Source organism: Zosterops lateralis (assembly GCF_965231275.1).
Source record: "Zosterops lateralis genome assembly, chromosome: 7".
Lineage (NCBI taxonomy): Eukaryota > Metazoa > Chordata > Aves > Passeriformes > Zosteropidae > Zosterops > Zosterops lateralis.
In genome coordinates this window covers 12,700,895-12,715,790 of record NC_139767.1, presented here as the reverse complement: position 1 = coordinate 12,715,790, position 14,896 = coordinate 12,700,895, and the positions used below count along the sequence as shown (strand labels likewise).

General features: G+C 37.7%; 1 protein-coding gene across 5 annotated transcripts in view; it reads left to right on the top strand.

The window, feature by feature from the left end:
* Positions 1-14,650, top strand: part of ADAM23 (ADAM metallopeptidase domain 23) — a gene marked incomplete at its 5' end in the record, with an annotated part of 69,166 nt that extends 54,516 nt beyond the window's left edge. The window contains 3 exons of one of the 5 annotated variants that reach the window (XM_083864696.1): positions 5,262-5,352; positions 7,535-7,589; positions 11,414-14,650. In XM_083864696.1, coding sequence (XP_083720822.1) covers positions 5,262-5,352; positions 7,535-7,589; positions 11,414-11,527 — 260 coding nt within the window. In that variant the 3' untranslated portion in view covers positions 11,528-14,650. Of the gene's footprint in view, positions 1-538; positions 630-5,261; positions 5,353-7,534; positions 7,590-11,413 lie in introns of all 5 variants that reach the window. The other 4 variants (XM_083864693.1, XM_083864694.1, XM_083864695.1 and 1 more) reach the window with 4 other exon arrangements.
* Between the last annotated feature and the right edge of the window lie 246 nt (positions 14,651-14,896).

Sequence of the window (14,896 nt, the reverse complement as noted above, 5' to 3'; positions counted from 1 at the left end):
TCATATAGATAAACAGAGTGTCCTATTGATAAATGCAGTAACAAATAATAATAATTAGTAAAGGAATTAATTTAAAAGTTGGGGTTTTTTTGGTGTGGGTTTTTTTTTTTTTTTTTTTTCCCTGAGGTGGAATTGTTTCCAAATGGTTTTCATTTTCTTAATTATACTATGGATACAGTAAGTTTCTGGTGATCAAAAATTCTTATTGGCAATTTATTTACATTTTGGCTGTTTTAAATAAGCAGTAGGTTGAGGATGTTCCCTTTTAGAGTAAATAATAGAATCACAAGCTGAAAGGAATTTACAGGAAAATTTCTCATTGAAATATTTGCAGGCATTCAAGGAAAACCAAACAGTTCATTTCAGAATTTTTAAAGCTACATTATTTGGTAAACAAAGGTTTGTGAGGAGATTTGAATTGTTTATCCAACAGTGGGTTATATCATAAAGTATTCCTTTGAGGAATTATTTCATGTTTTCATTTCAGACATATATGTGATGATTTCCTGAAAAATTCTTCCCTTTTCCCTCCACACAGTGAGCATGGCTGCTAACAGGCTAATAGGTGCAGTGGCAGGGACCATTCTGGCCTTGGGGGTGATTTTTGGAGGCACAGGGTGGGGAATAGAGTAAGCACTTTTCTTAGTTTGAGTTCTCTGTCTGGTGCCTTAGTGTGTGAGGTAACCGTATGCACCTGAGCCCTCTGTGTTGCCCCTTAGCTTTGTCCTGTGGTGACCGTATTTGTCGTGTGATTTGACTGTGTCTGTGTCATGTGGTTTGCTCATGCAGTGTTGAACCTTCTCCTGTCTGGGGTAATGTGGGGCATAAAACAATAACTTTGTGAATTTTTACATTGTCACCATAAAAATTAAATGTCTAAATGTTTACATTACACCAAATTGAAAAAAAAAGGAAGAAAAAAAAGAGAAATGGAATTTCTTGATTATTTTGCAGAATACACTGAACTGCTTCATTACATGCAGGGCTTTCAGTCTAATGATCAAGCTAGGTAGATGAAAGCTGATGACAGTCATACAGACAGGTAGTTTTACAGGAAAGCTTTTGAAGGTTGTGTTGCTAGGATTCTGTTACCTCAAGATGGCACAGTGCTGGAGTGTAGTATTTATGTATAAAGAATATATATGAATTTTTGTCTGTTCATAGTTCTAGGAAATAGTAATCCTAAATGTTATCACAGTACCTCAGTTTTAACAAAGGCTATGGTTTATATAAATTTGTGTTCATGGATATATACACACATATAAAATGGCCTGTGTAAGAGCTGTCTTCATTCTGCATTCACTGTGCAAACTACAAATGATGACTGCTATTTTGCTGCTCTGAGATTTCCAGCTTCTCCGTGTTTCTAGTACTACATATGACATCTGGCATGTGACAGTGGCGCCTCTCTGAAGGGGGCTTGTTAGCAGAACAGTCTGTGATTTCCAATCAGGCTGAGTGCAAAGGCATTCACACACAGTCCTAGTCCAGAGGCAGCACTTCGTGTGTCTGAGTCTGCAACCCTAGGAACCTATCCATACATGAAACTGATCCAAGATTCTCAAAAGAGTAGAGACCTTTGCGTTCAATATTAGAAAATAAGTAGAAGGAAGAAGGTAATAGGTAATTTCCTTGAGAATGATCAGATCTGTGTTTTACTGGTAGCTTGTACAACTGTTCACTAACAACTGAAGACTGTGGAAGTTGTAGAGGTTTGGAGGACAGATTCCGGAGCAGAAGATTCACCTACAAGTTGAGGACCACTTGCCTTTTGCTACATTCTGCCTTGTTCCCTTCTGTTTGTCTCTTCCCTCACCTGCTGTCTCAAGTGACTCAGCTCTGACCAGTGTCCCTGACCATTTGTTCTTGCTCCTGTATCCTTCAGTACCAATGCCAGCTTTTCTTCATCCCTCCTCTGCTTTCATAACTCATTATCTGACTCATTCTTTTTGTTCCTATTCATTCTTTTTTCCTGCATCCCATCAATATTTCTCTGTCCTCTGGTTTCTTCAGATACAAATGTGTATTCAAGGCAAGCCACTGCTACTTTTTGTTGGTTTATAGAAAGCAAGGAGGGAATGCAAATTCCCTTTCTGTTCCTAATGCCCTTCAGGCCCTGCTGGCAGTAATGTGAGTGGCTGCAGGGGAGGGTGTGATCATCACTACCTGATGCCAGGACCTGTCCTTCTTCCTCCTTCCTCACCACTTCATTTGCAAATTGTAAATGCTTGTTCAAAGTGCAGAAATAACTTTAATTACTTAATGCTTTTTGAACATACTTCAGGAATCATGGGGGACAAAATGGTGCAATGGGTTTTTTTTCCAGACTTCATACCAAAATGAGTACTCAGCTTTGATAACTTAAACCAGAGGATTTGGCTGGCAAAGCAACAGGCAAGAAAAGACATCAGATCACCAGAGTTGTTGTTACCTGCAAGACAGCCTGCAGTAAACTTGACTTTGCTAATACTGGTAGAGTTTCAAATGTTGTTGTGTATTAGTTCCTATAGAATCTATTTGACGATGATGAAGATTTAGGTAATAGTCTAAAGTCTACTGAAGTTACAGGTGTGTTCTGCTTTAACACCTTCAGTAGGATTTATATCAGAGTCCTAAAGGATGGCCAAGGATGGTACAATAGCCATGCCAGAGCAGTGTCCTTGCAGGAAAAGGTGTTCCAGGCAGTTATCTGCAGGAGTTTCCTCCTGATAAATCTGTGTCTGCAGGTTATAGCAGTAGTGTGGTGGAAAGAACAAATGTACGAAAGTGCTGCCTCTTGTGATAGTCTGGATGGAAAATGATCCCACAGTATGGTGGTTATTAAAACTTTCCTGTTATTTCTGGTTTGTCAAGCATTTGAGTTTAGTGACTAGAGCGGCTTATTTAGTTGAAACATGTGAATTTTTAGTTTTCTTCGTAAATGTCCCTTTACTGGTAGCAAAATTCTGGTTTATTAATAATACAATTTATTTGGTAATGCTTAATAAAACGTAAGGCAAGATCTGTACAGTAAGGTATAAGACATAAAAGTAATCTCATTTTAAGTACTTTTATGTGCACAGTTTGTCTTACAATGATTTATCAGTGATCCTCTTAGATCTCTGTATTTTGAAACTGGGATTCAACAGTTGGAGTAATCTAGTCTCAAAAATAGGTGGTTGCTGTTTAGTCATATTACCTATGCTACAAGCTTGATTTTTTATATTTATACTATTCTATTACCTGACCCTAATTGTTTCATATATTATCTTCTTCTGTTTAAATTGATTGAATTATTTCATATTTATAGTAAATAAAACCAATACTGATTTGCTTTATTGAAAGAATAAACTACTGTTTGGTGATTAGATATGCACTATGAAATGGATACACATCTCTGGGCATTTAACAACCAGGGAACATAGTGAGAAGAGGGATGTAAAAAGTGATGATTTGGCACATCTTTATCTAATTTATGACTATGTTACTATCAATTAATCATTGTGCCTCCCTTGTGAGAAGATGGCATTCTATGGCTAGAAAGAAATTGGCTTAAGCCTTGAAAAATGCTAATGAAATTTATTACAGATAAAGCACTTGCTGTGGTTTCAGTCTTTTGTTCTGTGAGATCATTTGATGAAACCCAGAGTAAACTATAGATCTCAGTCAGATATGGTGGCTCATTAGGCTGCTGTTGCAAGCAAGCCTTGATTGGAACCACAATGCCTGCAGAATGGCACTTACCCTCCACCATGCTCATGCCTGTTAATTTGAGCCAGGTGTGACTTAAAGGTAAGTCCAAATAAACTACATTCTTCCAAATTGTGCAAAATTACCTTCTGATTTTTGCTTCAAATTTGTGCACTGTTCATCTGTAAACCTCACTGTATTTTTCTTCAGTCCAAGTATTTAATTCATATTCCTGAATACTCTTTGTATAGGAACTGCAGGAAGCAATTTTGAAAACTTGGTTTTCTTTTAGCTAATCAGAATCTCCAGAAGCTGAGGTGAGAAGCATGTAGCAGAGGCAATAAAGTTAGGTGGCTGCAGTAAATTTTAAAACTTAGGGCAAGTGCTTATTGTAGTGTGTGGGGCTGGGCAGGAGGCTTTGTGATATCAACCCAACAGCTTAAAAATTACAGTTGTTTTAGCTGCCCTTGCTCTTTCTTTGCTGCTCTCTGGCTGCTCCTGTTTCTTCCTTATATTAGCTGTGTGACAGTTTTCCAAACTCAGTTTCAGAACAATTAATTAGGAAATTTCAATTGCTGCATAGAAGTGTTGGCTTGGGGAGAGTGGGCTAGGAGGTAAAAACTGTTTTTGAAGGCTGTTCCTGAATAGGTAAATGGTTAAACAAAAAGTGTGTGATATGCTGAAGAACTGTAGAGTTGCTTTCATTTTGCCTTGAGTTCTGATGCAATGTTTGACATCAAAGACTGCAATAGGAAGTTTTTGTACAGAGCAAATGTTACTCAAGCCTATTGTCAGTTTTCCTCTGTCTTGTGTAAAGAGAGTACTTAAGGGTCAATTATTATTATGTTATTTAGATGTTCTCTTGCCCTCTTCAGAAAATTGCACGAACATATTTTGTGCTGCTTCTTTTTGTTGCTCTTTTTTTCTGCTCCGCCCTTCCTCACTTTGTTGTTCAGCAGCTTCCTGAGGATGATGAAGTGATGCTTTGATGTTTAGAAAGCTTAGTGGAAATAAACTTTTATTTCAACTTTTGTTCTCTATTATATAATCCTTTGCTTTTGTCAAACAATTGTAAATTTAGCATTGATGTAACTGTAGGGAGTCTGGACTCTGATAAGTAAGTGGTGTTAGATGCTCCCAGCTCAAATTAATTAATTCATTCATTCAGGAGCTCTGTGAAAAAAAGAGAGGGCTTTTTGATTTTTATTTCTTTCTCATTTTCTGTAGTCTTAAAACATACAGCATTTATACTTTTCCCTCTAAGTTAAGGAATTATTCACAACTATCTTAGTGTTCTCAGCTGGCTGTTCCTGCAGCAGATAATGGAGTAAGTTACAAAGAAATTCACTTTCTAATATTAGGTTTTTATCTATGGTAGAAGTCAGCATAGCACAATGCAGAGACCAACAGCTTTGTTTGTTCCTATTGTTAAAGACAAGTAAGTTAAGTTGGGCTTGTTGAGACTGTCTAGAGGCATCACCTTGTGTGCTGTCTCTATTCCCTGAATTGTTTGACTACCCTTCAGATGCTTCACATAATGTGAATGAAGTCGTTGGTTCTTATGTGTGTCTTACCCTAATCCTTTATCACAGGTCCTAGTGCCACCAATCTTATAATAGGCTCCATCGCTGGTGCCATCCTGGTAGCAGCTATTGTCCTTGGGGGGACAGGATGGGGCTTTAAGTAAGCAATGCCGCATGTCTTCTCTTCGGTGGCTCTGGCATTTCTATTTCTTGCTTACATCACTAAATTTTGAGTTCCTGCTACAAGAGTTCCAAGTTAATCCCTCAAAATCCAACAAGATGCTTTAAACAAGAAAAGAAATTACACATGCCGTAAACAAGTGGAGGAAATGGATTTGAAAAGAGCAAATGTTATCAGGGTGCAAAGCTGAGTAACAATAAAGAATTGGGTGAATTCATTAAAATTAAATTAATGCTTAAAGAATAAGGTCTTTTTTCACCTCCAGGCAGTAGCATTGTTCTCAGAAGCTGATTACATTGGTTAAAAAGCCCCCAAAAGATATGTCTTATGTTGAATGTAGTAGTACTTTCAAACTGCTCAACTTTTTGACAATGAGAGATGTTGTGTAAATGGTCAGTGGTGGAAGGAGCAGAATAGTTTTCAGGAAGAACTGCGTTGACATAGTTGCCTTGGGAATAGCAGACCTACCTTTTTTGTGGTTACAGATTTTTTTATTATTATTGATACACAATTTAATAAAAAACAAATGCAGGTTTAGTAAGATCATTTGAAGTCTTGAGCTGTTTCCTGAAAGATGAGAGCATTTCTCTCCCAGTTCTAGTTATGTTTTGTAACTATGAGGGCTAAGAGATTAGTCATTCCACTTGGGACTGTTAAACAGAGAGTCCTGTACAAAGGTACTTAATTCCTACCCTTTTTGTAGTGTCCATTCTGCCCACATGCATGGTCTGTATTTGGTAACAAAGATCTCCCTTTAGAATCCGTGTTTATAACCTAACCAATCATGGAAGTAATTAAATACAAGTGATTTCTCATGGCATTTTAAGTTGCTGTTTCTTTTCAATAATATGAATCAAGGTTAAACCATGATACAACAATAAGCCATAATTCTTCAAGAAGAATAAGTAGTAGTAGTAATAATAATAATTCAAAGAAAATTTTCTACGGCCTCTATTCATATTTCATATCAGAGTTGAGAAGAAAAAAAATTATTCCCTAATTGATTAAGGCATTTATCAAAATAGAATCTAGTGATAAGGTCATATTTATCTTGTAATTCACTTTCAAAGGTCACCTGAAAATGTTTTACTTCTGGTTTATACTCTTATATTTTTGAAGTTTCAGCTTGCCTTAATTAAATATGCATATAGAAGCAAAATATTTCAAAATCTTTTTCCGGCCTGCTGAAAGCAGCAAATCAGGCTTTGCTCTTTCTCCTGGACAAGGCAATTACTCTCTGTTGCACTGCCTGTCACTGTTGGTGTTCTCAGAAAGACTCAGCACCTGCCACATTCATTTTTCTCTCAGTGCTTGTTCTGAGGGTGCCCATGGGAATTAACCAAGCTAGATTCTGTTGGAGAAAAAAAAAAGTCAGCTCACCCTTTTGGATAAGTTTTCTACCCTAAGAGACATTTGTCCATTACCTAGCAATTCACAGACTTTGCAGAAATAGGATGTGCATCCCTAGATGATAGGACTGTATTGCACAAGGTAGCTTGCTGAAAACAAAATACATGTCATGAAAATATAAAATAATTAGTCAGTTCTTCTCTGAGTCTTTTCAAGCTGCCTTATGCCCGGCCACCTTTGCCCTTAGCACTGCAGTCCCTGCTTCCAACAGCCACAGAGCTTGAGAATTTGCAGGAGAGAGGAGTAGAACAACTCTTCCCTGTCTAAAACAATACAGGATGTAATTGATTATTTCTTCTTCTGTTTCACACCTCTCAAACTGCTCTCACAAGTAGTCAACTTTGCACCCTGGTGTCATTTGTTTGCCCAAAGGGAGAAGCTCATTATCCCTGTAGACGATCTGCCCTAAAAATGCCTCCTGAAGCTCTTGCTCTCATAAGAGGAAGATACAACTGTTTATTCTGTAGCAGAACCTCAAATACACTGGCCTGGCCTAGCTCACAGCTTGAAGTGCATGTTTCTTCTGGGGGCCAGAGGGGAACAGAAGAGGCTTTGTAGCTTGTAGACAAAGAGGGCTAGTACATGTAGACCCCCAATAACCTGGCTTCAGATAGATCTGGAGGAACAGATGAGGATAATAAAGGGATTTTAACTTTTCCTTTTTTAAGCAAGTGATATATTTAGTCTCTGCAACTATGAGAGAAGGTAGCTAATGCTTTACAAACTGGGAGATGTGATTTCTGTTTCACAGGTTATCAGATGTTCATATGAACATACGGTACTGTGGTGTCAAGTCCATATCAAACGTAAGCTGCAACTAAGCAAACTTTGTTCATGAACTGAGGTGGGGGGTGGGGGTTGGAGGGGAAGTGCAAAAGAAGGCTTGATGCAAGTTCAGAGAAACAAAGTAAAAACAGCTCAACAACCAACTTCCAGCTTCAAGAATGAATCCAAGGTTAATTTTCAATCAAGTTAATTTGTGGACAGAATAGGAAAGAAAATATTAACTGACAACTTTACAGAATGTAGAATCTCATTAGACATTTCAGGTGGCTTAAAGGCTGTGGGTAGAAACCTTGTTAAGAAGTAGATTTTATTCAGTTGAGCCTTGCATAGTACTTTAAATCGCTTGGTGTTTAGACAGCAGCAGAACTTGATTTTGGCACAGCAAGTCTATGCAAGGTTTCATTATACCGTGTTTAATAGAGAAAGGACATTTTTACCATTAGAGTAGTTCAGGGGCCTACACTTTTTTCCCTAGCATATATTCACTCACTTCTGCTAAGCTACTGCAGTAATATAAGTCAGTTAGTGTTTCTGTTACTGACTTTAACAGTAATTTTGGTAACAAAACACTGCTAAGAGGTAACACTAGTAAAAGTGATGTGGAAATGCACATGAAAAGCTGCTGCTTGTTTTAGCAGAATACAAAAGTGGCAGATAGAATTGTGCCTACGATCAATTCCCTATTTCCAGCAATTGTTCTTAGCTAAAGAGCTACAAGGCTCTCTTTCTTTAATAGAAGATCAATGGAGGAACCGAAGAGTTACCCAGCTATAACAGATGCTGAGGTTGAGCTGGTCTGTGCACTTGCATTTAGACTCTAAAGGTTTCCTAAAGTTAAAGCAGTGGAATGCTGGTGACAATTTTGTGAGGAAGGAGGTCTTGATCCCTTTACCAGCATTTCCATCAAGCATGAATTGTGGACCAAAATCCAGTCATCACTGCACAAACAGCAGCTAGAATCAAATGTGAGGTATTTTCTCATTTTTTTTCCCCAAACTACTGGAATAAATGGGAGGTCAGTGTCTTATTTTGAGTTGGTTTTGTTAGTCCCTCATTTTGTTAATGTTAATCCATTTTGTAGGCAAAGTTAGTTTATTTAAGCTCTTCTTCAGCATTTGAAATATGCTTTAGGAATGCCTATGAAAACGTTAACTAGTTGAAGTGATTAAAATACTGGGTTTGCATAAAATCTGTAAAGACTTCAATAAAGCTTTGTACTTACATGATCACACACGGGGCACACGTTTGCAAGTAATGTACTCTATGACCACATTCCTAGTTAGTTGCACAAAAGAATGCAGAAAAATTTACTTTTGTAAACAAGATGATGTTAGACAGTGATGTGCTGTAGCATGAAGTGCTTTTTTGATTAAAAATAACCTATATTTTTCTTTTTGTTAGCGACCCTTTTTCTGGTTGGATTTCAGACAGAAATGCTGACTCTCATTATTTAGAGAGGCATTAAAACTTTAAATGCAAATAAGAAGTTGATGTTCTAAGATCTTCCACATAAAACAACAAAGGACTAGGAAGCAGCATCGTTCTTCTGTGTCCTTCCATAGAGAACATTTCTGCCCCCTTACCATTTAACAGAAGCATAGCAGAAGGAACCTTGTATGCTGTAACTCATAGCTTAAAATGGTTGAAATATCCAGAACCTGCTACTCACCTACTCTCCTTTCTTCTAATTGTCTTGGGGAAGAGGGAGACTTGTTCTATTTGCCAATTTAAGTTAGACCATTAGTAGCTTTCATTTTATTATTGTAATGGTTGGTGATTCAGGATGAAGTTGTTAAAGCAGGTCAGGTAATCAGAGCAGAATTTCAATTCCTGCAGGGTAGCACCTCCCTGCCCACCTCTAAAGTGCTATGATGGCAGCTCTTGTTAAAGCTTTGCATGTGTGTACCGTTTCCTTATTGACACTGTACCTCATGTTCCGTATTTTGGGCTCTTATTTTAGTTCTTCACACGTTTCTCTTTCTCATACAACATTGTTAGCAGAATATCCTAAGTGAAGAAAGGCAGTGGTTTGGTCAGTATATTGTTCCTCAAAGGCCGTATTTCTGCTGAATAAAACTAGGAAATAAGTAAATAATATGGTTTTGACAGATCACAGAATGCATGATGAGGTTTGTACTGGAACACTACACTAGTGAAGATTAGGTTAGAAAAGAACAGACAGGATAAGAGTCAAAAGAGTTCTGTTAGATTGTACTAGGAATCATCTGTCCTCTGTACCATGTCCTAAGACTTTGTGAAGTCCATTTCTTTAATTAAAATATGCTCAGGTAACAATGTAATTCAGTGTCTGTTTTAAGGACTTGACCTCTTCAAGCAAATGGGAATGTGGTACTTCTCATATAGTAGAAGGGCAAGCTATGTCACCTGGATTTTTCATCTGCATTGTTGATTTTAAAGGACTGACTAATTAGTTGTTTATCAGTGGTACTTGAATTCAAGGATGCTGGACAGTATTTAAAAGGAGGAGGTGCAGGGGGAAGAGAAGCAGACATGTCCTTTTTCCATTGAAAGTGGCAGGACAAGCAGATGCACAGCAGCCTTTAACTCACATTTAAACAAGTTGTTTAATAGTCATACTTCCAATCTGGCAGTTTTGCAAGTTGGCCTGAAAATTAATTTCCTTATCTCAAATTTATCTGTAGTTTAGGGGACAAGGAATTGAGATAGTGAGGTAATGTCAGCCTCATTCCAAAGGAGCTTTAGTACAGTAATCCTGGAGGGGAAAAGACTGAAATATGAATACAGTAGTATTTCAGTAACTAGCAATTCTTAAGCATTTGTCTTGCATAAATCTGATCACAGGCATCCAAGGAGAAAACCAAAACCAAGGATGCCCAAGAATTACTGGCCTCTGGAAGTCCTCTCAAAAAAAAGTTGCCTTTGCATTAGTTTCAAACCACCAGTTAAACCTTATGTATAGAATAAATATTGGAGGAGTGGTGGAGGTTAGCAGGGCTACAGAAGATTGAAAATCCAGGGGTTGGTCTGTAGCTTTAGAGAATATATGAATTCCTGTTCTATATTTTTTGCATGTTGGTTTGGTGATGGTAGTGGTGTGTATGCCCAATGGTTAAACTAAATGCATGAGCCCCTTGCTTGATGCCCCACATAAAGCCAGATACTGGGGAGGTTGCACCCAACTTTTGTTGTTGCTTCCTAATGTCTTGCTGTTTGACATAGGACATCGCAGGAGATTGGATGTCACCAGCTTGCTGCCCACAGTTAACATTCAGTTCTAATCACACAACTGACAAAGCTGCCCAGTCTCCTTCGAATGCAATGTCTCAGCTGTCTTTTGCACCTAAGATTCACAGCACGTATGGTCAATAGTGTGGTAAGAGCTCACAAAGGCACACACTTTTTGTCACCCTTGATTACATACACTAAATTCTGGTGTAGCCAGAGCTGGGCACTTGCTCTGAGAACTCAAGCCTCTGTACGCTGGAGTGTTGCCATTCCTGGCACTTGTGACTCATTCTCTTTAGGCAAATGTGTGCATTCTTGGTCTAGTGCATACATGTGTTGCTGGGAGCTGAAAAGTTCTACAAATTTATAGCACCACTTGAAGTACTACAGAAATAATTGATTTCTCTATGCTACCATGATCTTTAAACTGCATAAGAAAACCAGTACTTGATATCATGCTGTAGAAAGCATGCAACCAAATTCCTTAAGTAGTTACCCCTTGAAAAAGTTACAGGTTAAACTGTGTCAGTGTGAGCCTTTTACTTTACTATGACCTTAGCAATGGCTTTGTTCCTGTTATATCTAACTAATGTCTTGCATTTTTCTTTTTCCATCTCCTTTTGATGCAACCTGGAAGAAATGTCAAAAAACGAAGGTTCGATCCAACTCAACAAGGCCCTATCTGAAGAAATGCCATTCAAAAAACTGCTTCTTGCCCTACTGGATTTTGGGTATGATGTCTTGGCTGTAGCTACACAGGAAGTAAATCAGTACAGAAGAACATGAGAACAGTAACTATAAACACAAAGTTGGGAGGTTGAGATTTGAGTTGGTAGAACGCTGTCCTTTTTTGGAGATAAGTTGGAAATACTTCCTCTATTCACCTTTCTCTTGTTAACATTAACTGACAAGTGGTACAAGCAAACTGCTTCAAAAATCAGGTGTTTTTTTCCTTTTTTCAAATTAAGAAGGAGACACACAGACCAAGTGCAATAAGAGAACTGTTCCAAAATAATGGAATTGCAAAAGATTCTTTCCCAGCCTGCTGGCACTCTAACTTCACTTGAGTTCGCATGACTTCCTTTTTCTTATCAAACTCCAGTGGCATGAGGAGCTAATTTTGAAAGGGTAACCTGCATGGCTCACATACAAACAACCAAGTTAGCAAGCTGACCCCAAGCAGAATCTGCAGCCCAATAAATACAAACCACTGGGAAGCCAGTGCCAGGCTTCAGTAGCTTTTCCAGCTATGCAGTGCATTCTGCTGCTGGACTTGAGGGTTCCCTGCTCCATGAGCTCACTGTCCACCTTGGACAGGAGCCTGTTGGGTATGGAAGCTAGTGAATGATGGATGGAATTCTTCCAAGAAGGAAAAAGTGTAAATATGGAAATAAGATTTTGATGTATCATTTTCACAGATTATATATAAATATATATATATGAGAGAAAAGAATTTCCATAAAAAAAGGTTCTATTCTTTATGTAAATCTATTTTTGATGTTGGGTTTGGTTTTGGGTTTTTTTTCCTCCCCTTTTTTTCTGTAGCATGTTGTACAGCAGATGTTCTGGGCTTGCTCAAAAAAGGCAGATAACAGCATGCAGATGCAGGGAGTTCTGACACCAAACAGATGTGATCTAAAGTTTGTATGCTTGAAACCAAAAACAATTAAAATGTATAAATGCATATCTATGTATTGACTATAAGTCTGAATTACTTTTTTTGGCTGTTATACAGACTTTTCCATTATATAAGTAACACACTCAAACTAATCACAGAAGTGCCAAGCTCTTTTTTTTCTTTTAAGAAAAGCTACTCTCTTTTTCCTGCCTAGATCCTGTAAAATAAAAACTTAAATAAGCCTTAAAATACTCAAAAGATGTTAAAGCTTGGAATGAGTTATTCTTGTCTTGCCTTCTACCCATCCACTCAAAGCAGCTTGCAAAGGTGACTGACCTTTTTAATTCACTCCCTGTATCTCTTTGATGCAAGTCACTTTTCAAAGTTTAATGCAAGATGAATACTTTGACCCTCGGCTACTGGTAGCCAGTGACCATCACAATATGTGCAAGAGATCCCAGGTGATTTCAGGTGTGTTGTCATTACTTTTAGAGACACCTTCTGTACAAACAGACTTTTCCAAGAAATCCTAGGCAGCAGTCCTGTGTTCCTAGGAACCAGGCTCACCTGGCTGCAGCTGCCTTGAGAAAGGTTTGTGAACAAAGCAGAACAGGTCTAGTTTAGGGCTCCCTTAACATACAGAGCTGGACAGTCTGGCTCAGCCTTTTAATCTTGACTTAAAACTTAAGTCATCTGATAATTGAAGTAACTGAAAATTTAATTGCTGTGTTCGATAATCAGAATTAAACACTTTTGTAATTTTGGATCTAATTTAAAAGTTGTGGTTTAGTGACAACAGAAGCCCAGTTACTCTACTTCCTGCATCTCTGTTCAGAGGCAATCCATTTCCCAAGTTAGCTTTAAGAGCCAAAACATTAAAGAAATGCTGCAGACATTTTCCTGTGAGTTAGAAAACCTCATTTCAGTTATTTTTCTTATGATAATGTTCAATTCAATAGTCTCAATATATTGGTTTTGATTCACAGTTATTAAATATTTTCAATCAGCTTTAACATAATCACATTTACACTTACTACATTATAAGTTAAAGGTGCTGCACACAGGTAGTTGACATTAATAGAAATTATAAACCTTATTCTGAAAAATTCCTGATTGGCTTTAAGCAGAATTAAATTACTGACATTTCTTTGATGACAAACCAAAAATATTTGCAACTGTATTATGGTTCTTTAAAAATGCTTTGATTTGGAACACAATGTTTAACTTTTTTCAGGTTCTGCTTCCAAAGCAAGCATAACCCACAACAGAAACACCAGTGGTATCAAAAATTACAATAAGTCAACTGCATATATATAAACTACCTGTGTAATAAACCTTGGAAAAGCATTTCACAAACAACATTGTTAGTGTGTGATGTGATGTTTTAAGTCAGACCACAGTGGTCCCCAACTACTATGTATATATGTCCAGTGCTGGAGTAACTTTTTTATTTACACCAGCAGTTTCATAGCAATTAGGATTTCTTGACTGAATTTATGCTCCAGTCCTCAGCCATTGTGTGTATGGGAAGAGCTCACCTTCTGCCCTGTGTACATGACACAAGTGACAACACAGCCCAGAGTAGGTACAGGCTGAAGTGCTTCTTGTGCTGGTAGACAGTTAAAAAATTGGATTTGCTCGGTGTTGATTTTGTGCATCCCCCTTGCTGTGCTTTGGGAAGTGCATATCCATTTAGCAGGACTTGTTCATCATAAAGCATCACCAAAAGAAGACCAGGTTGACTCTGCTTCCATTTCATCCACTCTGTATTTGCTTCATTATTTACCTATTCAGCTGGACAAGAAACTGTGGTAACTGTATAGCTCATTCCAGTCTGCTGCATGATCTCACTGATTTGATCTGATACTGCTAAAAGAGAAGTCTGCCAGGCAAATTAACAGCTGTATAGGTGCATGTTCAAGAAACAGATTACTTAAGGCTGGAGTCTAACCAATTTTTCTTTACTATGCAAAGATGGGTATTGCACAAACTGATAAGACAAATGTCTGAGGAAATGCTATAGAATACTTGAAGTTATGTTTTAAGCCTAATCAGTCATGTTTTATATTCATTACTGCTTCCACTGTTACTCTTCCTTTTAAAAATGATTTGTAATTATTTTTTTAAGTGCACAACTTGATGTTGTTATAAATCAAGTTTTTGTTTGAAGTTAATACTCATTCATATCCTGTTGGCTGCTAATGAATGGAAATTCAATAGTTCTTGTTCTGCATCTTAGCAAGATGAGTATTAAAAATGTCATGAACATGGAATGGAGTAGTTTTTAATTTTCAATCTTTTTTTTTCTTATTTATTCTCTCAATTTAATTTCTGTGTTCAAGGAATCCTCACCTTTGTTTAGTGGAAATTGAATGGAGTTTTCTTTTATGAAAGATTTCAAACTGTCAAATCTCACAGTGAGCTCTGTCTGTGGGAGGACACTGCACGCAGCCTTTCTGCCGTGCATGAATCCAGCGCCTCGGCGCCCAGGATGGGCCCAGC